This window comes from Papio anubis, chromosome 3 (assembly GCF_008728515.1).
Source record: "Papio anubis isolate 15944 chromosome 3, Panubis1.0, whole genome shotgun sequence".
NCBI lineage: Eukaryota > Metazoa > Chordata > Mammalia > Primates > Cercopithecidae > Papio > Papio anubis.
Genome location: NC_044978.1, coordinates 22771951 through 22798845, shown reverse-complemented (window position 1 = coordinate 22798845; position 26895 = coordinate 22771951). Strand labels below are relative to the sequence as shown.

The 26895-nt window shown below is 33.6% G+C and overlaps 1 protein-coding gene across 3 annotated transcripts in view; it reads right to left on the bottom strand.

The window, feature by feature from the left end:
* Positions 1–26895, bottom strand: part of SPOCK3 (SPARC (osteonectin), cwcv and kazal like domains proteoglycan 3) — a 481502-nt gene that overhangs the window by 22902 nt on the left and 431705 nt on the right. For all 3 annotated transcript variants that reach the window (XM_021938932.1, XM_021938931.1, XM_021938933.1), the window contains one exon: positions 20066–20185. In XM_021938932.1, the coding sequence (XP_021794624.1) occupies positions 20066–20185 (120 nt within the window). The remainder of the gene's footprint in view (positions 1–20065; positions 20186–26895) is intronic.

The following is a 26895-nucleotide window of genomic DNA, read 5'->3' as shown; positions in this document are numbered from 1 at the left end:
TTTAGAACTAGTGAACCAAATACTACAAATAATACAGTAGAATGTCAAATGAACAAAAAGTACATAAGATATATGTTTAAAGTATGCAATGCTATCTGCTGTATTTCCAAAAATGCCATATTCCATGTGGAATATGGAATGAAATTCTGTATGGAATATGGAATGAAATTCCATATTCATTTCTTCTATTATGTTATTCTGAATATGTCTATATTGTGTCTGAATTGCAATGTGACCTCGTAAGTATATCAATGAAAACTTTACTTTCCCTAAAAGACTCTGTGTCCAATTTCCAGGAACATACAATTCACATAATTATAATAATGGTGAAGAAATTACATATGAAATATTATCTAATAGCCATCTAATACAATCAAATCTGCTATTCTATCAAATTAGAAGAAAGGAAAAAACTAGGGGAAAATTTAAATTTATACAATTGAAATATGATATTATTGGGAAATTGATACAACAAAATATTCACAAGCAGTTTTTAGGAGTCTGAATATTACTTAAAATGAACTTTTAAATAATTCAGAAACAACATACTGTAGAGTTGTGCAAAAATTACTTTTAGAGTGAATTCAGATTGCTAGATATGACTCTAACTGCAGTCATATTGAGGTTTCTTTCTTGTTTGTGTGTTTGCTTTTGAGACAGGGTCTTACTCTGTCACCCAGGCTGGGATGTAGTGGTGTAATCATAGCTTACTGCAGTCTCAACCTCCTGGGCTCAGTGGTCTTCCCACCTCAGCTTCCCAAGGATAAGACTATAGGCACATGCCACCACGCCTGGCTAATTTTTTATTTTTTATTTTTGTGTTTTGTAGAGATAGTCTCACTGTGTTGCCCATGCTGGTCTCGAACTCCTGGCCTCAAGCGATTTGCCTGCCTTGTCCTGTCAAAGTTCTGGGACTACAGTCATGAGCCACCATGCCTAGTTTCACCTTAAGGTTTCTGCCATCCCTTGACTTCATTAAAGTTACTTCTCAAATTATTGTTTCTATAAGGATCTCCTCTATTCATTATGATTATTTTCACAAACTTTTGTAATAATTTTTCTAAATGGAGGTAACCAACTCTCAAATCTTATAAGAAATATCATACCAGAAAATAAAAGAAAATATTTTTAAGTAAAACCTTTGTAAGTTATCTATATTGCAAAAGTCAGGTAATTATCATAAAGATGTTCAATATTTAAGCTAAAATCTTAATTCTGTTATGAGACTCTAACAAAGGTGTGAAAAATTTGATACTTTATTTTGCAGTGTAATAAAAGTAACTTTTTTTTTTTTTAAACTTAGATGTTGTTTGACAATCAATACCAGGATTCTAGAGTTTAAAGCTAGATCGCATTGTGTTGAAAAATTTATACCAGGGATTGTATAAGAAGATAATACTTAATTTTTAAGACATTTTACAACATTCTATTCTCGTATGTATTCACTTTTTCAGTCTTCTTCCTATATTCTTTTACTTCTTAGTTCTTAAATATTGCCATTCTCAGTGTTCATTTCTCAGCTGATTTTTTTCTAGTCTACATCAACTCTTTACGGGTGCTGATTCAATTACACTGTTTCAGCTAACATTCCAATAGCTCACAATCTTTATCTCTAATCCACCTACCTCATTTGAGCTTCACATTACATGTATACAACCACAGGCACACACACACGTTTTATATTAACTAGTATATTGATCACACAATGCACATATATTCATATATTGAACAAATAAGGCTTACAGGATATAATCTAAAACCACACTTTTTTTTCTCCTCTTATACTCTGTAAATATGTGTTTATTGGTAAAGGTTTTCTCCTATCTCTGGAAGAAAACTCAGGAGGTCCCACAATTTGTTCATCTCAGCTTTCAGTAACAAAAAGTTGTATCGTCCTTGTAAGGTACAAATGTAAGATAATTGGCATTGCAAAATGTCTAATGTTATATAATAATCACGATTCCAAATGTGATTCTTCCTTTCTGTAGCTGGATATTTTGCTGGTGCAAAGTCAGGTAAGGAGAAAATGATGTTTCCTTAATCCTTCTCTGCTTTTACTTCTAACTCTCCTCCTCCATCTTTTTTATGACCACCTCCAGTTTTTATGTGGATGAATGAAAGATACATAAGAGTGGACAGGGAGTTTCTTACCAAATTGATAACTGTCTTAGGAAGACTGTGTGCTGTATGGGCCTATCAGGTTTTAAAGGCTTCATCTATTTTTATACTCCTAGATCCCTTTTTTGGTCTTCCAGGGGTCTGAAGAGTAAACATACAAGCATATGTCTTGTCAAATGTGAATTTTTTCTGCAGCTACCGCCTCTTTGTCCCTGGGTATCTATGATCCATGTTTCCACTGCAGTTTACTCTGTATTCCCAAGAGTCGTCTTGGGTAGAATGTACATTTGTTCTCACCCGTGGCATTCAAATCTGGTCCACAGTAAATATTACTGTATTTCTTGCCCAGACCTTTAATTTCAAAGCAGCAGCAACTTTGCTTTGACACGAAATACGTAAGCAGATCATGCCTACCTCTGACTTTTAGATTTTTCTAGTGAAATTCAGGCCACAGTCTGCTTGTCTGGGGACACACATAAAGCTCTCTGAGTGGTTCTGTTGAAATCTCTGTTGAAAATTTCTGTTGAAATTTGAAGTTATAATCACCCTCATCCGTCCTTATAGGAATGGTGGAATCATAGCATAGCTCTTTCCAAAGAAACCCTCTTCATAAATTCTGTTGCCACCTTTGCTGTCTTGACTCTTTTAGATTTTCCTTTTAGATATGTTAATAGTTTAAGTGCGACTTGCTTACATTTGCAAATACCTTCACATCATAGCAGTAACTAGACTACTGTGTGGCTGAATAACGAAGAGTCAGGAATCTTGGGAGGAACATCTTTAGAATTCTTCCTACCACAATGTCTCTAAATTTGAGCAGAAATACAAAGGAAGTGAGATTATGACTAATGCGGGGGAATGAGGGAAGGGCATTCCAGGTAGAAGGAAGAGGAAGAGTAACGGATCTATGGTCAGAGCATGACTAATGTCGCTGCAGGAAAAAAATGAACCAGCGTGACTGGAGTAGAATGGATGAGGAGAAGGTGGCAGGAGATGGGGTCAGAGCATGAGTGGTCTGCTCACTCACATAGGTCACAGTAAAGATGCAGCTTTTACCTAGAGATCACCCATCTTCCTCTCTGCTTCTTTTTCTCAAGGATGGCTTCAGGTGATTGACCTGATCCACTGAAATAATGGACTCGACATTTACTGAGTTGAGAAAGACAGCAGAAGAGTGAGTTTGTGTGGGGTATCTGGCTTTGGGTATGTTAAGTCTGAAATGCCTGTTGAACTTTCAAGAGATGATTGGAACACAAAGTTAAATGTAAGATTCTGGGAATCAAAGCTACAAGTATAAATTTGAAGATCATCTGTATATAGCTGATTTTCTAAATGGGATACTGAACAACATCTTAAAGGTAATGATTACAGCTAGAAGAAAAAGTATGAAGTCTTTGGGACTACCAACATTTAGATATCAAACAGGTGAGAAGAAATCAGGAAGGCAGACTCAGAGGGTGGCCCATGAAGTAAAAAAGGTCTGTTTATTCACTGTTGGAATCTTGAATGGCTCGGGCAATGCTTGGCAAATAGTACGAATTTAAAAATATTTTGTAAAACTGATTAAATGAATTAAGTGCGAAGTATATGCCAAACACTGTAAAGGGTGGGGCACATGCATGAAGAATACAATATGGAACAGATATAAATGTGCACTCAAACAACAACCACAAACCCAAAGTGACAAGTGGTAGAGCAGGTACTTTAACAACAGAGAACAAAGAAAATAGTGCAGAGTGTCAGGAATGCTCAATAAAGGATGAAACACATGAGGTGAAATTTGAAAATCTAAAAGGAGTTAAACCAGTAAGAGTACTTCGTGATGGAGAGAAGTTTGACAGAGGGACAGAAGGAGAGGAGGAAGGAAATAAAAAACATTTTCTGGGCTGGGTGCGGTGGCTCATGCCTGCAATCCCAGCACTTTGGGAGGCCAAGGAGGGCGGATCATGAGGTCAAGAGATTGAGACCATCCTGGCCAACATGGTGAAACCCCCTCTCTACTAAAAATACAAAAATTAGCTGGGTGTGGTAGTGCCTGCCTGTAGTTCCCAGCTACTTGGGAGGCAGAGGCAGGAGAATCTCTTGAACCAGGGAAGTGGAGGTGGCAGTCAGCTGAGATTGTGCCACTGCACTCCAGCCTGGCGACAGAGTGAGACTCCATCTCAAAACAAACAAACAAAAAACAACAACAACAAAAACACTTTTTGCTGGGATTCAAAGGACATTTTCAAAATTATTTTGAAATATGGATTGGAAGCAAATATTCCATTAACTCGTCATCTTCTTAGATAACATTGACAACTTTGGATGCTAAAAACTAAGTGAGATTACAGGTAGTGAATGCAACCCAAACAGTACAAATTCATCATTATTAGCTGGCAGGTACAACTTAAGAAAGGGATCTAGGAAGGAAAATACTTAACAACACTCACTCAAGGACTAATCTAAGGAAAAAACCAATATCCTACATGTCATCATGAAAATAATGTTAGAAAGAGAAGAGATCACGCTTTAATTATAAAAAGAAAGTAATACAACCACCTAAAAATCTGCTGCTACATGCAGATGTCATGACTTACGGAATACATTAACATAAGAAAATTCACTTAAAGGCATAGAAAATTATCAAGGAAATAAAAAATAAGTAAATAATTATATTAAAAGTAATGATTTAAAATAATTCCTTTAGGCAGAAATACAAAGACTGAGGGACTTTGAGAAAACATTTTCAACTGTGGAAAATATGAATATTACAAACATGTTTGTAATTATTAAATGTCAGGATTCTAAAACTCAGAAACATTTTGTAAATTTTGAATAGTTAACACACAGACCAATAATAAATGCAAGCAAACAAAACACAGAAATAATTAAATGAACAAAAATCTTTCTCTAGAGAGTTGATTGAGGTTTTTAATATAATTCATTTAATAGTTTTATATGCATATATTGATCTATCTCAATCTAAGTTATTTTTTATTTATATGGAAAGAACGAAAACATTGAGAAACAGTATAATACAAGCAAAATAATTGTTATTAATATTTTATAAACATTCCCAAGCTAGGTAAAATGCAATAGGAAAACATTCTCTGTGCAAGCATGTATATGTGCCAGCATGTACATGTATACCAGAGGCAGTTATTGCAACCTAGCTGAGTCACATACTTGATACTGGCTATTACTTAGATTCTGAGAGATTGACTGGGAGATTACATAATTAGTGAAAGTATAGGTTTCAAGCCCATTGTGGTGGCTCAAGCCATTAATCCCAGCACTTTGTGAGGCAAGGTGGGAGGATCACCCCATGTCTTTATAAAGAATAAGAAATTAAGCCAGTTGTGGTAGTATGCACCTACAGTCACAGCTACTACTAAGAAGGTTGAGGCAGGAAAATCACTTGAGCCCAGGAGTTTGGAGCTGCAGTGAGCTATGATTGTACCACTGCACTCTAGCCTAGGTCACAAAGTGAGACCTTATCTCAAAAAAATATATAAATACATAAAAGTTACATTTCTTAGACCCAAAAAACCCGGGGTTAAATCCTAGCTCTACCATTTACTGTGTGACTTTGGGTTTTCCCTCTCAACCATTTCAACTATAAAGTGAAGTAAATAATAACTACTTTGCAGAATTGTAAGGATTACATGAAATAAGGCAAATACTTATGTTTAATTGCTGAATCCTATAGTATCGGTACTATTAAAAGATTACAAATTCCAGGTCCAGACCACAGTGTGCTTATTAATATTGAAAATGCTTTTGCTTGTCTTGCCTTCTCATCCTCCCACACTCACCAATCTTTGTAATCCCTTGGAAAGCACCAGAGCCCCCATAAGACACGTCATCTTTTGTAAGAATTGTCAAGCAATGTCTCTTCTCTTCAAAAATATTTCAAAAAATTCTGAAAAGCAGAAGCTATCAAATATATTTACAATAAAAAATTCAACATTTCCTGATTATTTATGTTATTGTAGTAAATGAGGTTATTTACTTCTAGAATGCAGACACATAAAGAGTAGAGTTCCCAATCTTATGAACTAGCAGGCCTATATTATCAATTTTACTTGCTTAGTCCTCAAGTAAATCAATAGCATAGCTGAGATGAACATAAATCAGAGTAAAATCATTCAAATGAAAGCAAAATCTGGGTAAATGTGCATTTCAAAACCTATTCTGAATTACTGAATTGTCCTCACTCACGAAAGTTCAATATTTTTAAAGTACTGTAATACCGTCAGATTTGGTGAGGGGAAGGGGTCAGCAGCAAGTAATGCAAAGAAAAGCACCATTCTGGTCCACACAAGATTCAATACACACTACTAGGCCTTGGTTATTCAAGGACAAGTAAGACAAAATTCCTCTCTTCAAACTGTCATTTAAAAAATTATTTTAGATTCCACTTTCAGTAATTGTTGAATATGGTCTTATAGAACGAACACAGATACAGATAAATAATTAAATTCCAGACTTTTGTTTTTTTTTCTCTAAAGCAAGAAGGGTATGAAGAGTTAATAGAGTAGGCAGATTCTTGTTGTAGTCTGCATGTTGAGGAAGGAAGTTATGTGTAGTGAATTTCCAGTTTTTGCTGTTTTTTTAACTTGGGGGTAGGCAGAGTTTTCATGGTGCAAGGTAGCAATAACACTGGAAAAAACAAACAAACAAACAAACGAAAACAACACAGACTTTTTAGCCTGGAGAATCAGAAAGTTGTGTATAGCCGCTGAGGAAAGAGGATGAAATCCAAGAAGAAAATGGGATAAATTATCACCAAATACCACCTACCCAAAACTCGGGTGATCTATCAGCCACATATGTATTCCACAGGCTTCAATCACCTCTGCTAAAGACTAGAACAATGAATGGAGATTGAAGCTGACACCCAAGAAAGTGAGTTTCCATTTTGAGACCAGCCAAGTTAATCATCTGTTAAATCAGTCAAGCAACACTCTCTGGGGAAAATAATGCAATGCAGCATCACACAACTCCATATTCAGAAGGTCCAGAACACCATCCTGAATTTTGAGACATGTTAAAAACATGTTAAAAGCAGAAATATGGAACTCATTATCAAAAAAAGTAAAAATAATCAATTAAGAATAAATTTGAGATGATCCAGTTATTGGGATTAGCAGATATTATTTTAAAGCAACTAACACTGTTAAATTCAATAAGGTAAAAGAAAACATGCTCATAATAATTGCAACAATAGAAACTAAAAGTAGAGAAATAGAAATTATAAGAATGAACTAAATATGAATGTAAGAATGACAGTAACAACAACAACAAAAAACCTTGTAAATTAAACTAAATTGACAAAGGAAAAGGTAAGTAAACATGAATATAGATCAATCAAAATTATCTAATATGAAAAAAAAAAGAAAAAGATTGAGGGAAAAAAACTAAATAGAACCTCAGGGAACTGTTAGGTAATATCAAGTGCTATTATGACATAGACAATTGAAGTTCCAGAAGAGAGAATAAAGATAATCATGTAAGAAAATATTTGAAGAAATAATGGCAGAAAATTTGCTTAAATGCTTACATTTACAAATTAAAGATATGCAGGATTTTTCAAGCAGAATGACACAAAGGTCATTCCTAATCATAGTCAAACTTTCAAGAGCTAAAGATTAAGGCCAATTTTGAAAGCAGCAGGAAGAATATGCCACATAGAGGTAAACAATAATTCAATTTGTCTGGTACCTCGTCAGAAATTTTAGAGACCAAAAATGAGTTGAATAACATCATTAAGTCAAGAAAAAAAATAATGGAAAACTTTCAACCCGATAATCTCCATTCATGAAAATATCATTTAGGATTAAAGGCAAGGACTCACTGGTTTCACCTAGAATGTGAGAAGTTGAAAAGAGTATTGCTCACAAATAAACAATAAGAAAATCTGAGTAATTAGCAAAACCACAATTTTCTTGAATCCATAAGTGAGTTTATGTCCCAGAGCAATGAAGTAACCCAGAATCTAAAAAGAGACATGTGCCTCCAAGAAAGGATGGAATGTGAACACTGGCTTACTTGAGACAGATACCAAATGCCATGTAAGCTAATAAGAAGAATTCCATTTATATTTTCAGTGGATTGCTAAAGGCTGAGTGTAGGCTAACATGACAGTAAATAACCTCTGGAAACCACAAAAAGAGGAGGAATTCATAAACATTGACAGAATGACTCCAGGATCTCAGTGTGTGCTCTCAAAGAAGACTTAGGGCAAGATAAGAGACCCAAGAAACCACCTGAGAAGCAGAAGCTGCTGTAGGAAAGGTATGAACTCCCATCTGTATCCATTTTCCCTACATACCTTATGGAAGAAAACCTTAAATTCCTGGGAATGAGCCCAATATCCTGTCACTCTCTAGATATAGGTGAGGATCCCTTGCATCAAAGGAAAAGAGTTAAAAACACAGCTGTACCTGGGAAAGGATCAGGAGAATATCCTGAGTACAGACCATCAAAAAACGTCTTCCACTAGGGTGGCAATAGGATTTCTGAGAAAGTCCCACCTTTGAGATTCAGATACACAGTATCTTCCTAAAGCTGTAGCTTAACAGAAATATGAAGGATGTTCCCACTACCAGGGTATCAAATGTTGCTTAAGAAGTGCCAACCTTCTATCAGTGGTGGAGGGGTACAATCAAGAAAGGGGACCTTCTCTGAGGCTCAGTTGCAAAGGAAAAATCATTAAGAAACAAGTGGAGAAGAAGACTGTGGCAAGCCAGTCTCATGCTAAGCACAAGGCAATGCTATAGTTACTTGAAGCCTGGGATACGCTGAGGATAACAAGAATAACATCAAAGCCAAAACTTAGTTTAATTATCAGAATAGATTGGCTCAACTGCTGTATAAAAGCCATGCAAAAGAGGAGGCATGACTATTTCCAGGCACAAATGTTATTTACATCCATCCCTACTGCTCTACACAATATATCCAATTTTAACCAAAAAGGTAGAGACATGTATTAAAGGAAGAAGAAAATAAACCAACAATAAACACTGCGAAGATACACAGCATTTGATAGAACCAGATTAGAAATAACAGATGTACACATAATCAGAGAAATGATTTAAAATTACAATGATTAATAGGTTAAAGGCTGTAGTATAAATGGTGAACACTTGCATTAAAACTACAGATGGAAACTATAGGAGAGAAACATATAGAATTGTTTGGGAGAAGGAGGCAGAGGAAGATAAGGTGAAAGAGAAGAAAACAGAGGAGGAGGAGGAAGAGAGGAGGAGACAAAGGAGGAAGAAGATGAAGGTGAAAAGGCGTAGGAGGACAACAGAACATAATAGAGCTGTGGTTATTATTAAACAATTTAAGAGAGAAGTAATTAAAATATCAGAAGAAGAAAGAGAGAAAAATGGGGTTGAAGAATATTTCAATGATTAATTTAGAATTCTCCAAAATTAATGAAATATATCAAACCATAGAGATAAGAATCTTAGAGAACGCCAAACAGAATAAACACCAACCAGTCAAATAAACAGACATACAAATGAAATCTAGATGCACCATAGTCAAACTGTTTAAAGAGTGATGAGGAGAAGCATCTCTAGAATAGATACATATTTCACTAGAATAGTAAAGAAAATAGGGGATTTGTCAGCTGAAACCCACAAGCCAGAAACAGTGGCATGACAGGGGTAACGTGCTGAAGCAAAACAAAACAAAACGAAACAAAACAAAAAGCTCTCAACCCAATATACTTTACCCAGTGAAACTATATTTTAAAAAAAGAAAGATGAATATATGTTTTAAGTTTTATGGATATATAATATATTTACACATTTATGGGTATATGTGATATTTGGATACAAATATACAATGAATAATGACCAAATCAGGGTAACTGGAGTATCTGCCATCTCAAAGATTTATCACTTCTTTGTTTTGGGAGCATTCCAAGTCCTCTTCTCTAGTTATTTTGAAACATGCAATAAATTATAGTTTACTATAGTTCCTCCACTGTGCTATGAAGCATGAGATCTTATTACATTTTATTTGTGTTTTTGTATGCATTAACCAACATACATCACATAATAAGGAGTTCAATAAGAAGATATAGTAACCCTAAATGTATAATGTATCTTAAAAGAGTCTTCAGAATACCTGAGAAAAAATCTAACAGAACTGAACACAGAAACAGACATTTATATCTGAAAACGTCAACGCTGTTCTAAAAGTACTCACTAAAGTAAGTAGATAGAAAAACAGTAAGGGTATAGATCTGAAAATCGTTGTCAACAAACTTGGCATAATTTATATTGGCAGAATAGTCCAACAAATAATAACAGGATACATACTCCTTTTAGGTGCAGATGGAACATACGCTGGGCCATAAAATAGACCTCAACGAATCTAAAGAACTAAAATCATTCAAAATCTGATACCAAAACTAACCAGAATTACAGTAGAAATCAATAACATAAAGAAATATGAAAAAATAAGTAGCATTTAAAAAGAAAATGCAAACGTAAGAATAAACAAAAATTAACTGCAAAGATATTATTTTTAATTCAATAAGGGTACATAATTTATTGCCAGAATCCTAGCTCACATTAATAAATTGTAAATAGGTTTAAAGATTTAAGTTCAAAAAAATATACATTAGGAGAATATACACACCAGTATTTTTGTAAGAAAGACTTTCTTAAAGAACATGAACTAAGAGATATTCTAAAGTCAAAATAGAAAGGATGTAGTGAGAAAATATTTGCAACACAATGAAGTGTTAAAAGGTTAAAATAAAGTTATAATAAGCGAGCTGGCACATACTGTGAATAGTATGATCTTCTATTTGTTTTAAATAGGTCTGTTTATGTAAATAAATATCTTTGTACGAAAATGAAGTACATTTGGTGGGGCATGGTGGCTCCCTTCTGTAATCCCAGAACTTTGGGAGGCTGATGTGAGTGCATCACTTGAGGTCAGGACTTCAAGACCAGACTGGCCAACATGGCAAAACCCTGTCTCTACTAAAAACACAAAATTTAGCCAGGCATGGTGGCGCATGCCTGTAATCCCAGCTACTCGGGAGGCTGAGGCAGGAGAATAGCTTGAACCTAGGAGATGGTGGTTGCAGTGAGCTGAGATCATGCCACAGCATTTCAGCATGGGCAACAGAACGAGACTCTGTCTCAAAAAGAAAAAAAAAAAAAAAGCAGTATTGGAAAATCATATAAATCAGGCTGCTAACAGTTTCTACCTCATGAAAAAGGCAATGAATGGAGTTGGTGAAAAGATACTCTCTTAATTATATCTCCATATGTTATTTTTAAAAATAAGCATGCATTACTTATGCAATCAAAATGCAAAATATAAAAATAAATAAAATGGAAAATATACCATGTTATACGGACTCTTCCTTGCTGTGATATGTTGAAAATCAGTTAACACTCATTAATGTCTCAAAGGAATCATCATAAAATTAATGGCTTTTTTATTGGCTAGCATATGGTTCAAGGACTGCAGTGGTATATAGAGTCATTTGTTTTCACATTAAACAACCCAAAATAATTTTTTTTAAATTATTTTACTTGTTTTTTTGTATACTTTTTCTGTTGGTTTTAACTATCACTTCTTGATGCTTTCAAGACACCTATTTCGCAAACATTCAAGAATTTATATATTACTCAACTGGCATTGGAGTAAAGTTTAACAGGAATAATGTTTATAATTGATTATAATTGACTAAATATATGTGGTAACATAAAATTGTGTGTTTTATTTTTCTGTAGATGTCTTTTCTTAACCTCTTCATTGTCTTTTTTTGCGAAGGGTGTTGTTTCATTTTGAATAGGTTCTGATAGTTCAGATGACTGGTGAAAATTGCTTGAACAGTCTACATGGCTTTATTTTGAAATTAAATATTTACATTATTGAAAACAGAATGTAATAAAGTTGACAACATTTCATTCATCCAGTGAGAAATGTTAAAAAATAGCCAATGCTGATAGCAATTGCCATTGTTTGGAATAATACAGTTCCTAAAGAATAAAGGATGACCAAAAGTTTGGTTCCTAGTAGATCCAATGCAGTAATTTCTCAGGACATGATAATGTAACAAAATAATTTCACTGCAGCACATCAATCACTTAGTACTTTTATTTTATAGCAATACTTTTAAGCTGCGTGGGATTACATTAATTTAGCTATATATGAAATACATAATTTCAGCAAAATTAAAATGTACAAATCTTAACATAATACCTTAGTAATACTTAAGTATATAATTAAATTTTATCATAGGGAGTTAGAATCTACAGAATAAAAGAGAAGAAAGTGCCAGATGTCTCAATAATTAGAACCAAAATAAGCAATGATCTGGATCTCTCATTTTATTACTTGAAATAAGAAAATTTATCTAATTTTCTCAAATATTTTGTTTTCAAAAGATGAAGTCTCCTGCTATACCTAGAAGACTCCTAATTGCATTAAAATGTGGCATTTAAACCATTTGATTCCAAATTCAATCTTTCTCTTAATGTGAAGACATCATGACATAAAGTGAGCAATATCTGGGTAAGATATTAGAATGTATGCATTTACCCTGGAGGTTTAAATAATTCTATCATTTTCTCTGACTGAGGAGAACATTTGGCATGTAGGAAAGCAGAAATAAGACATTATCTAAATCTGAGTCAGACTCTGCTAATCTGGGGATTTTTCATATGATGCTAATGTCTCGATGCTCTCCAAATTGTTAAAGGGGAAATTAGTACAATGTCACTTTCACGAACTATATATTCTCGATTGCAGCTATATTTTTAAAAGCCTGGGTATAGTATTTCTGCTATGCAATTTTTGGAGATTTAAATAATAAAATTGAGGTATATTGATAATAATGGGCACAACATATTCTTATTGGATAAAGCATCACCAAGCATTTTCATGCTAATAATAATAGGATGAGAGGCTAAATAGCTCCATTTCCTTCAACTTGTTACCGTAAAACACATTTTAAGACTTTTACCATCTTAGTTACTTTTCTATGATCATTTCTTTGTTTTTCAGTGATAGCTCTAAAATAAATCCAAACAAAATATATTCAAGAAGCCTGAGTTTATAAAATAAAAATTAGGTGTCAGTTGTCAAAAAATAATGACAGTGTATAAACTTCATTTTTTTAAAGCTATGACATTTTTGACCATTTTATCAACTCAAATCATTTAGCTATGAAATATTTACACTGTCCAAGATTCAAGTAAAATACAATTCTTGAGTAATGACTGTGGAATTCTGTATGCAAATGCTGTAATACAATTTGGTTGATTAAAATCTCAGGTTACTATCATAATGGGTTTAAGAGTTAAGTACAATTACTAAAATAGCTACTAAAAAAGACTACATTTCATTATACTTTAAATATTAACTAATGCAAAATATATAGCATTGTTGATTTGATGGTATGTGAGGCTAGAAAATCACCCTTTCTTTATAAAACTAAATTCCACTTTCAAGGTTCATTGACTTTTTTGAAAAAGCAAAATATCTTTCCATTTAAATTTCATTAAGCTTTTACCCTTTTAATCCAATTCTGCTATCATCAGAATCTTGCCCTTTTGGAACCTATGTTATGTAGCAAGTATAAGCAAGCAGCTACAGGCTAATTTATCACTCTTCTGAAGTCAGGGCATTGTCTAGGTAACAATTTGTGATTAGACTTCTTAGTTAATTCATTAAACAAATTGTTATTGAATCCCTACCATATGCCAAGGCCTTTTATAGTGCCTGCAGGTTCTATAGTGGAAAACTATTGACCTTAGAGTGCTTATATTTTATTTGGAAGAGATAAAAAATAAACTAGTAAACATTTGTATATCAGGTAGCAATATTTGCTAGAAAGAATAATAAAGCAGTGTAAAGAGGAAGTGAACGCTCTGTGGTGCCGTTGCTATTTTAGATGGGGTGGAAGGGAAGGCACCTAGTGAGGAATGTTTGGACACCAAGCTGGATGAAGAGAGGGAGCGAGCCATACAGATACCTGGGGGAAGAGTGTTCTAGGACAAGTAAAAGGCAAATATGAAGGATGTGCCTTTACTATGAGGAATTATACTAATCAAACATTCTATAATACTTTCTGGAAGTCACAGAGAAGTCAGTAGGCAATGATTAGTCCTAAGAGTAATCTGTACTCACAGTTTTTAGCAATCTGGCTTATGATTAGGAAACAAATGAAGTTAGAGAGCATGCTACTCATTCTGCACTCAGACTACCATTAGCTAGATCATTAGCTACCATGCAGTTAGGATATAAATACTAAGAATGAGATTATTATCCTGGATCATGAGATTAGGATAAACGAGAAAAAAATCATGTTAATTTGTATCCTTACCCGTTATAACACAACTGGGAAATTAAACACAAATAAAAGGTATGTGTTACTCAGTGAAAGAAAATAGGTTAAAGTCTCAAGACTAACTTAAATATAACAAGTAGTCGATTCTTAGATGACTTATATCAGGTTGACCTCTAAAAGCTATTGTTTTGTAGTTCCAAAATTGGTAATTTCATGAGGTTCAACTTAGTATTTGCATTCATGCTCAACAATGTTTGGCAAAGCATTGGTCCTTGTTTTGGCCACTATTTCCAGCCAACTTTTCTGGATTGTACCTATGGCCTTTATTGCTCTATATTTGGGGTTGGAAAAGATCACATATCTAAGACTTTGTGGTGAAACAGAGTGCTGAATTTTTCATATTATTTAAGGAGATAAAGTATCGACAAAGCAGACACATGCTAGCATCCTTTCTGCTCTCTTCTCCTGTGTGCCAAGCAGCTCAGCACCAGCTCAGATGCACCTCTTAAAGTCATTCATTAACTTTCCAACTATATATTAGTCTCTGAAGTTAGACTAAACAGATGTAAATATTAAGAATTACTTTTTTAGGAAACTATATTATTCTATTCACACATATTCTAATATTATAGAAAACAGGCTCTGTGGTATTTCTAGAGAGTAAAAAGTGACCATTTTAATGAACATTACATTAATAATTTAAATGTAATTGGAGCTACAGATTCATCAAAAGGCAAAGATCTATCTCAAAGGTAATATTCTACACATTAAACAAAATATATTAGCATTTAAGCATTCTTCTTTGCACAACCAGAAAAAGGTGTGATTTGGCCCTCTCTTGCATGTTTGCCCCTAATATCACTATTCTGACACTAAATACAAACAAGAACAAAATACTTTGTAAGTAATCACTAATAAAAATAGAGATGGCTATTAGGAGAAACAGGTGATTGGGTTATTTTTTAAATTTTAATTACTATTCAAGAATATATAGTTCTCTTTGCTGGGCATCCATAATAACTAATTTTAAAATTAAGTAAATAATAAAATAAACAACTTTTAATAAAAAACACAAACAAGCATTTTTATACATTATTATGCAGGCCCATTGTCATGTTTTCTATATTAAAATGGAATGGTTAGGCATAGGATTACTAAGAATAACTCTCATGTTTTAAAAATTCAATTCACATAATTTTAAAAAGATTGGCAAAAATGACTGGTTTAATGTTATTTAATAAAATGTAGCTATGATTCTACTGTTATCAGCATTAAATATAACACAGCTTACATTTTTATTCTATTTGGATATATTTTTCCTAAACTTATATAGGTATACTGATGCAATTAGTTAGCATTACATCTACTAAGTGTTTGAGATTATAAAAAACATAAATTTGGCCAGGAGCTGTGGCTCACACCTGTAATCCCAGCACTTTGGGAGGCTGAGGTAGGCGGATCACCTGAGGTCAGGAGTTTGAGACCAGTCTGGCCAACATGGTGAAACCCCATCTCTACTAAAAATACAAAAATTAGCTGGTGTGGTGGAACACACCTGTAATCCCAGCTACTTGGGAAGCTGAGGCAGGATAATTGCTTGAATCCAGGAGGTGGAGGTTGCAGTGAGCTGAGATGGCACCACTGCAGTTCAGCCTAGACAACAGAGTGAGACTCTATCTCAAAAAAAGGAAAGAAAAAGAAACCAGGAATTTGTTTTTAACCAAATTAAATCACGTAGATGACAAGCTTTATTTCAACAGTAATTGTGTTTTTTAATAAAACCAACTTAAAAAAGTCTCCAAGAATTTTTGATAGTTTAAAATGTTATATGTATATTAGATTAAATTAGTTAATAGGTATTCCTTAATCAACATCTAATCTAATATCTAGATCATTTTTAAAAAGATAAAACACAAAAGCATGCTTTGTAATTTATATACTTTTAACTCTTATTTTTATAGTTTAGAGAAGCTGTATATACTTGGCTCTGTTAATAAACATATCATTCTTGCCAAATTAAAATGATATTCTATAAAGAAGTGTATGCATATTAAAAAAGTATAAAATTTATATTCATAATATCTGCTTATTTACTACAAAATGCTGACAAACCTTACAATTATCCACCTCATAATTACAGCTATAAAGTGAAAATTTAATTAAAAATTATAAATGATTTTCTTAGGAAAAATCATGACATAAGGCAACTTTGTCAACAAAAAATACAAGACATTTTTTTAAAAAAATATAGTGCTATCTTAATAGAAAATGACTAATCTTCCTAAAAATGTGAAAAATGTGTAAACAAATGAATAAAATGTAAAAAGTATAAAAGATTCATGAAAAACATTATTTTTTCATGGTCAATGCTGGCTAATTTTTAAGGTTTCTTATAAGATTTTTAACAATAGCATCAAATTTTATTTTGATGCAAAACTAAAATTTGATTTTTCTCTCTTTATTAAAATGACAAAATGTTATTGGATTTTTTGTTTGCTATAAATAAAAGATTGTAGAATATATTTTTATTTGGCTTCACTATAAAATGCCTGAAGACAAATATTCTATACCTTATCAGAATATTTTTCTCTGCCTTATGTTGACTTAACCACATTCTTAATTATTAAAAATACAAAAAGTAGCCAGGTGTGGTGGCTCATGCCTGTAATCCCAGAACTTTGGGAGGCCGAGGCAGGCGGATCACCTGAGGTCAGGAGTTCAAAACTAGCCCAAACAACATGGAGAAACCTTGTCTCTACTAAAAATACAAAATTACCCGGGCGTGGTGACACATGCCTGTGATCCCAGCTACTCAGGAGGCTAAGGCAGGAGAATCACCTGAACACTGGAGGTGGAGGTTGCAATGAACTGAGATCACTCCATTGCAATATAGCCTGGGCAACAAAAGCAAAACTCCATCTCAAAACAAACAAACAAACAAAAAAACTAAAACACCCCAAGTTTGCTCACTGTTATATTAAAAGATCAAAACCAAACTATGGGTTTCACAAGAGAGACACTTAAATGAATATAATAAAGAAAAGTTGATTGAAATTTTTAGCAAAGATATTAAACAAATGTGATAAAATGGAATGTAGGGGTGATAACATTAATATCAGATAAGTTGAAAACTGCTTTTTAGTCTCCCCCCATTTTTTAATGTTCAAATTCAGTGCTAATAAGGAAAATACAAATTTAATTAACAATGAAAAATAATAGCATATTCATCAGAATGGAAAAGTTAAAATGAATGGCAATTGTTTTTGCTATTAGGCATGCAGGCAAAAGTTAACTCTCATGTCTTGCTGGTAAAAATGCAAAATGCCCTAAGCTTTTTACAAAGCAGTCTGGCAATATCTATTATCTTATGTAATTTAAAATGCATGCACATTTTGACTCATTTCTTCCACTGCTTGTGATCTTTCCCATAGAAATAAAAGCGTACAAATTGACTACTGTAAGAACTGTTATGATGAAAATAATGAATATTATCAATAATCATTCCTAGGGCACTAATTGAGTGACTCAACTATGGTATGGGTACACAATGTAGTATATTGATTGCTTCTTTGCTTCATTCATCATTAACTCCTTTCAGTTTTATTTAGTGAATACTATATGTCAAACTCTATTCTAGGTTCTGGAAACACAGTGGTGAATAAAGACCTCTTACTGCTTTGAGTTTAAGTAGTCTGGTTGGGAGAGAGAGAGAGAGAGAGACAATTAAATAAACACTAGATTATCACTATATTAGAACTGATAAATGCTCAGAAGGGAAAATAAAAATAGAAAGGAGATGGGAGTCTGATATTGGAGGATTGGTTCACAAATTAAATAAGATAGAGCCAAAGAAGGATTCACCCAGAGGGTGCACAGATCTGAGGAGCTGAGGGAGCCAGCCATTTCTTGTCTATGGATTTGTCATATCTATTCTAATGAATAACTTCCCTTTGGAAATTTTTTTCTAGCTGGCCTCTGACTCCTTCAAGCAGTATACGTAATCCTTTGGCCCACTTTTTCCTGTCCTGTCCAAAGATATTCAACTCTAAAGAAGTTTCTTATAATTAATCTACTACCTTTAGAGAGTCTCATGGAATTTATTGACAGAAAAAGCTAGAAAGAAAAATATCTGTGAATGTGTACAATTACCCAGGCACCTTGCTGAGTGTTGCAAATGTTCTCCATTATCTATCTCCGTATCTGGAAGGACACATCAGTCTGAACTCAAGCTTAGCTTAAAGGAGAAATTTTAGAGAAAGCAATAAAAATGTTCAACTATGAATATTGGGAGTGGATATGAATTTTAAAAACAGTTGTGAACATGAATCTTTAAAAAATCAATATGTAAGGTTGTGGAAGAAACCTTCTCCCCACTCCAGTAGGGAGGCAATAAATACAGAGGCAAATATACGGAATCATTATTTCTATTAGGCAAGTTCAAGCTAAAAGGCATCAAAATATTTACATTTGCCAAAAAATTAATCAATAAATCCAGAGATAAGTCTGAGGAGCTCTACTGCAGGAAATGAAAAATACTACAATTTTTTCGTGAAATTCATAAAAGGAAATATATGGATAGTCAGTATACATTCACAGACAATTACTAATCTAAAAGTAATGGCTTAATTGCACTTCTGCATTAAATTATTTCACTATGTAAATTAGATTCATAACTACAATTTGTTGAAATTGTAGAAAACTCCTTAATGTGAAAAAAAACAAAGCATTTTAGGAATCTAAAGAGGATTGTGTTATCTTACGACATCATTTTGTTAGAAACTGCACTTTGAGGGTAGCAGGTGAGAATGGATGGGTCACATCACGACAGGTGATGAATGTCACACATCTGGCTCTTCTTTGCCAGCCAAGAGATATGGCTTGTAATTGCTACTTCTCCCCCTTTTCTTGTGTTTTGGAGCACATGCTTCAATCTTTGAAAGATTCAGCCCATGTTTCCATATCCTTTTATATGTATTAAATAATAAACGAATTTTTATACAAATGAAAATAATATAAAATGAAAAGTTTATAAAATTATTCATAACAAATACCCTATTTCAATTTGTATTTCTTATTTCCAAGGAATTAAAAAAAAAACTTTTAGAGAATTATACTGATAATTAAAAAAACTTGTAAGAGGTATATGCTCTTTAATTCCTTCTGCATTTTACTTATTTAATTTGCAGATATCCTCTCTTGTCTACTGATCCATTTCACACAGGGTCAACATAGAGACACCAGCAAAGCAATCTCGGAAAGGCTACCATATGGGGGAGTTCCGTTGTATTCTTTTAAAATCTAAGCACTCCAAATTTTTTACTTTTATTTTCTGTGGTGTTCTATTCTTTACCACCTTAATAAAACACTGAAGAATATTCTCATTCTTTCTGCTCTACTGAAAGCTAAACACCCTCTGAGGAGACATTCCCTTTTCCTCCAATCAGAGTTGTCCCAAATGCCTTATTTCCCTGCAAAATAATACAGGTGTGCTTGGAAGTAATCATGTTCTGATTTTTATTCAGTATATATGCAGTGAATAAATACTGAAATATGTGTTTTGTTCTACATGGTTCATTGGAAATAAAACTTCATATCAGATACAGTAGCAATTATCAACTTGAGAAATCTTACTGCTTCTCTCAGTCCTCAGCAATGTTTTTGTCTTCTTGTTTTGACTTCCACTTTCGTGAAGGGCCTTGAACCAGTCCCGCAATCTGTTTGCCACTTCCCTGAACTCCAGGTCACTGCATGCTAAAAACAGAGAAACAACACAAGTCTTGAATAATATCTTAGTATCACGTTAGTGCTTTTTCTCTCATTATTCCCATAAATTGAAAGGTAACGACGACTAAAAGAAAAAGGTGTGACTCTGTTTCAGCTTTTTCAAAGTTAAATACATGCTTTAAAATAAGATGTAATATGACAAAAACATTTTATTCAATAAAGAAGTATTATTAGTGGAATTCTATTTGCACTCTTCATTAGAATATGACACTTGGAGGATTTGTATTGATAACACCACAAAAGTTGAGCCATAATATTTCTGTCATAAATACTTTTTTATGCTGGGGTGATAGGTTATCAGAGAAAATACAGGGTTGAAAATCCAAAATGATTATTATACATTTATTGTTGGCCATACCTATTGTAAGATGTCACTATTTATAATTCTTTATTCATATACTCAGTATATGTAGGAATGCACTATTATAAATATATACTGTTCCTATTTGATTTAATGCTATATATTTGTTAATCACAGAAAAGAAACAGCTATATAACTTGTGATTAGGAAAAAACTATAAAATATTTAAGAAAGTACTCTAATGTTTCTATTGTAAAAAGACTGTACTGGAAAACCTTGCCATTTGGAACTAAAATAACTTCCTCTTTATTTTTTAAAGATATCATTATTAGCAGAATATGTTATGTGTGTGTGACTAGCATTAAAATATAGTATTCAAATTTAGTAATTTACTGCAAAAATATTTTGAAAATATATTTTAAAAGCCACCAATTTACATTGTTTAGAGGACATTGTTATTGCAGACCAATCCTTCGTGCATGCTGTAAATGTGCAATTTCCTCAACTAACAAGTAATTCATGCTAATACTCATTTGTCCATTTGGTTAAAACACTATGCAATTATGGTATGTTTTATTACATTTAATATATACCATATGCATTATATGTATCATAAATAACATAATGTAATGTAATTGGATGTAATACCATCCCAGACCATTTCCTAGTTCTCAAGTAGGGGTATCCAATCTTTTGGCTTCCCTGGGCCACATTGGAAGAATTGCCTTAGGCAACAAATAAAATACACTAACAATAATGATAGCTGCTGAGCTAAAAAAAAAAAAAAAAAAAAAAATTGCAAAAACATCTCATAATGTTTTAAGAAAGTTTACAAATTTGTGTTGGGTCGCCTTCAAAGCTGTCCTGGGCCACATGTGGCCTGTGGGCCATGAGTTGGACACACTTGCTCTAAAGGAAATCAGCTCCTAAATTAAAAGGAATCTCCCAGTACCTGGTATGGTGGGATGACCAAATTAGCCAATCATTGTGACATTTTAGAACACTGGAGACAAAATGATGATCTTATAAACTTCCATGGGGGAGGGTAACTAAAATTGTTACATACAAAGAATAAGGAATCAGAAATGCCTTCCAATATTTAAATAACATTGAAAGGCAGCCTAGCAACATAAAAATTATTTCATATTTCTAAGAGAAATCAGGTGGGAAAGTAAGGTAAAGTAATTTTTACATAAACAGGGTCTGCAAAACTAAAAATCCACATAATCTTTGCCCAGGATGCTACTACAATATGTGATACACCAGAGAGAAAATCAGCAAGAGGATGTCTGAGTCACAGGAACTAATGGAAGAGAGAGGTGAAGGACATTCTAGGAAGCTGGTGAAGGGTAATTACGGAGTGTGTACTGTGTGCCCAGTGCAGAGCAAGATGGCAGTAAGATTGAGATTTCTTGGCCAGGGACAGAGCAATGTACAGAATCCATTGCTATCCTTTCATCCAGGGAAAACAATAAGCTATAGTGAAAATCAAAGAAACCATCACTTTTGCTGATAAGGTCCACCACAGCTGAGGCTGAGGTGATGAGGCAAAAAAATAGCGTACTGTTGATACGAATGCTTACACTGTAGCCTGGAGTCTCTGTTTAAGCCATCTTGACATGGGTCTTCTGCTCCCCTTAAAGGAATAGGCACAAGAAAACAAAAACCTACTTGAAAAAGAGGAATTCTACGTATTCATACGTGCCTGTGTAAGTATCACATATCTCTAGAAGGATTTATATAAAGACATAACTCCCAAGGGAACTGGCTTAATGCAAGAAACTGGTGTGAGAGAATTTTAATTTTACCATTCATCTCTTTCTCTTTTTGAATTATGTACTATATAGCTGTATTAATATTCAAAAGTCAACAAAATTTTAAAATTAAAAAAAATTACAAATGCATCTAACCCTTGACCCAGTAATTCTTTTTCTTTTTTCTTTTCCTTTCCCTTCCCTTCCCTTCCCTTCCCTTCCCTTTTCTTTTCTCTTCTCTTCTCTTCTCTTCTCTTCTCTTCTCTTCTCTTCTCTTCTCTTCTCTTCTCTTCTCTTCTCTTCTCTTCTTTTCAGCTTTTTGACAGGTTGCTCTTATACTTGAGCTGGGATGCAGTGATGGTGAAATCTCAGTTCACTGCAACCTCCGCCTTTCAGGTTGAAGCTATTCTCCTGTCTCAGCCTCCCGAGTAACTAGAATTACAAGACCCCGCCACCATGTCCAGCTAATTTTTGTATTTTTGTAGAGACGGGGTTTCGCCATGTTGGCCAGGCTTGTCTCGAACTCCTGACCTCAGGTGATTCACCTCGGCCTCCCAAAGTGCTAGGATTACAGCCGTGAGCCACCGTGCCCAGCCCCTATTTCTTAAAAATGTATCATGCAGGTATACTACATGTATACAAACACAGTCATTTAAATTGTGCTATGTGGTGTATTCAACACTTTTTTAATAGCAAGTTTGTTAACAGCATAACACTCCATCATGTACACTATGGAGGTGAGATCTGAGAGAAAACAATGAACATTTATTGATCATATTCATCAACTCAAACACTGGGGTATCAGCTTCTTTTATAACACCATCAGCTAGTGAATTCATGTTACCTTGTCCAAATCATAGGTATTTGGTAGCACATCTGGTACTCCTAATTTAAAACAATTTCTATTGTTTCAAATTAACATCTTTTCCTGCCAAAAAAACAGTATACCAGTAATATATCTGCACAGGAATACTGTATAGTCATATTCCGGATTCTTAGTATTTATTATTCAGAAAGGTTCATATATAATGAGAATTGATGGAGAGATTTCAGGAACATTTCAGTAACTTCCATAAGCCCAGGACATCTTAGTTTTGAGTATTATTAAAAATAATACTTTATGTATAAAACTTTTGAAAACATTTTAAATAATTTTTCAATTTAATTTTCATTTGCCAACAATTAACTGATTTACTTTAAAATTAGCAATAATTTATCTGAAACCATTGGCCCAAACGGGGATTCTTGCCAAATTAGAAAGTTTAAACCATACACTTCCTGAAATTAATTAAATTTGATAAATATAAAATTTAAAAATTAACAAAGTTGATATATTTTATAATTATTAAATGAAGTATCTATTAATAGTAATGATTATTTTCATGTTGTAGTTGAGAGTTAATAAATATTTTTTTCAGGTCTCTAACTTTTACATAAGTTCTTACATTTTAATAGGCACAAAACTCTCTGCCTATTACAAAAATTGCTTAAAATGTCCCCTCAGTCCCTCAAATTGTATTAACTGAATGTTTATGTTCCCCCAGATTCATATGTTAACACCTAATCCAGTGTTATGGTATTAGAAGGCAGGGACTCTGGGAGGTGATTAGACCCTGAGGGCAAAGGCTTCATGATTGGTATTACTGCTCTTTTAAAATGGAATCCAGTCAGATCCCTCTCCCCTTCCACTATGTCAGAACATAGCGAGAGAAAGGCCATCTATGAACCGGGACCCGGGCTTTGATCAGACACTGAATTTGCTGGTGCTGCCCTGATCTTGCACTTCCAGTCTCCAGAATTGTGAGAAATAAATATCTGTTGTTTATAAGCCTGTGGCATTCTGTTATTCTTAGTAGCCTAAATTGAGTAAGACACACTATGACATACTTATATGTAGTTATCAAGAACATGAATTTATTAAAGAATGAATATACTCATATCTGGCAATATGAGTTGTTAATTGTTTATGATTATGTTATACAATAAGGAAGCTCAGATGTAAATACAGAGGTCCAAGCAGAGGGGATGCTCTGGGAAGTTTCAAATCAGAGGCAGAGTCCACATTTTATTGTGCATTATCTGTCAGAGAATTTTGTAAGTTTTGTTCCAATACTATATTTAACAAGCTGTCTCCTATCTCTACTAGGCTTGATTCATAAAGTTTTTTAAAGCACTCCTAAGGTCACCATTCATTTTTGCTTAATGTTAGCAAATAATACTTTATGTCACAGATGATGAAATGAAGTAGTATAGGCATTTGTTATTTAAAGAAATTAGTAAATTTAGTTCACAAAATACCAGGCATAATTTATTATTTTTTCCCTTATGAAATCTGGTAAAGAGATTTTTCTAAGTCTGATCTATGAGGTGAAGAAACGAAACACATCATTCCTTACTCTTCATCAATAAAACTATTTGCTACCACCACCTTCCAACAATGTAATGTTTAGGAATTTTGACGGTCTTCCTGATGGGATTGGTTTGTATGTGAGTGTAGTACAGTTAAAATCTGGCAGAATACAACTACTCTAAAAGCAAAAAAGGCTTTTGGTTCCAAAGTGATTATTTTCTTTCAAGATATCTCCACTACAAAAAGAAAAGTCCAAAGAAGATGTCTCTCAGTGTCAACTCCAATCCTCCTATTACATAGGGCCACGATGTCCTAGAGACATGAAAATGACAATATAAGACAAAATGCTCTGATGGCACAATGTTTATTTCAGATTGAAGAGGAGTAAGGAGGGAGGATTTTTTTTTTTTTTTTTTTTTTTTTTTTTTTTTTGGGAGGCCGGAGTCTGGCTCACCTATCACCAGGCTGGAGTGCAGTGGCTGATCTCGGCTCACTTCATCCGCCTCCCGGGTTCACGCCATTCTCCTGCCTCAGCCTCCCGAGGAGCTGGGACTCTAGGTGCCTGCCACCACGCCCGGCTAATATTTTGTATTTTTATGGAGATGGGGTTTCACCGTGTTAGCCAAGATGGTCTCGATCTCCTGACCTCGTGATCCGCCCACCTCGGCCTCCCAAAGTGCTGGGATTACAGGTGTGAGCCACTGCTCCCGGTCTAAGGAGGATTTATTACTTGTTGGGCTCTACTCTTAATTATTCAAGTACAGATCATCTTATATTCTTGAATTAGCTCTATTTTTATACCTCGCTGTGACAGAAGGCAATAAATATTTATAAACAATTAATATATAGTATGTATTAATTAATAAGTATAATATAATATCAATATAATATATTAAATATTAATTTAATATAATAAATTAATATTTATAATTTAAGTGGCACAGATTTCCACCTTTATTTCTAAGTGGTGCTTTTTTTAAAACAAATCTTTATTTGCTTTATGTGATCTTTTTTATTGAATACATGTTCAGATAAACCTGGCTACAAATATGTAAATAATAAGAAGAAATTACATAATCTTGAATAACTCTTTTGGCTTTTTATATATTTTTGGTGACTTTTAGTTTATGATAGCCTTCCAAGAGTCTCTATTTCCTTTTCCTAGGCTCGAATCTTCCATAATCATGGTTTCTTTCTTTCATTTGAAAGGTCATTTATGAATCATCTAGTTGTTAGAAATTGTAAACTCTACATTACATAAGCAATGGAAACATTTTACCATTTTTTATAACAGCATTAAAAACTTACTTTTTTCTGACTACACAGTAAAAGATGCCAATTTTGTAAATGTAGATTATAATGTATATTAACAATAATAAAAATAAACCAGTATATTTAACACTATAATCAATAAGTAGTTACTATAAAATATTTATTGTGTATATCTGCTATACATATTTTGCATAGCTTGAATAATGTTAGATAAACAATATTTACTCTTACACCTTTTCATTGTTTTAAAATGATAATTTTTAGGTTGTTAAAATATCTGAAAACAAAATACAGTCACATGCTGCATAACAGTGTTTTGTGCAAAGGACATCATATACAATGTTGCTCCCACAAGATTACAATGGAGCTGAAACATTCCTATTATCTAATAATGTCATACTATAACACATCACTCATGTTTGTAGTGATGTTGCTGTAAACTAATCTACTGTGCTGCAGTGGTAAGAAAATCCGATACATATAATTATGTACAGTATATAATACCCGATCATTATAATAAACAACTATGCTAGTGATTTATGTATTTATTATACTCTACTTTTTATCAGCACTTTAAAGTGTAATCCTACTTACTAAGCAAAAAGTTTCCATTAAGACAGTATGCTGTGTTAAGCCCACAGAAGCCTCACACATCTCATGTTTACTGCATCCCTTGACTGTGTAACCTCAGTGGATTTATTCTCTTGTTTTGTTCATCATGGTCCCTAACAATGCAAAAGCCACTGCTAATGCTGCCCATAAGAGGCCCCTTAGAGTGACTGTTATGGAGACTAAATGAAAAGTGATTAAGAACTATGAAGGTGGAAAACCAGTGGTGCTTATTGCTCTTCAGGCAGGCATATTCCATTCCACCATAGCTATGATCAACAACAAGAACAAAGTGACAGAATCTGTTAGAGAATCTGCTTCTTGGAGGCAACAAGATTAACAAAAATTCAAGAATGGCCTATATCGGATATGGAGAAGCTGCTGATGAACT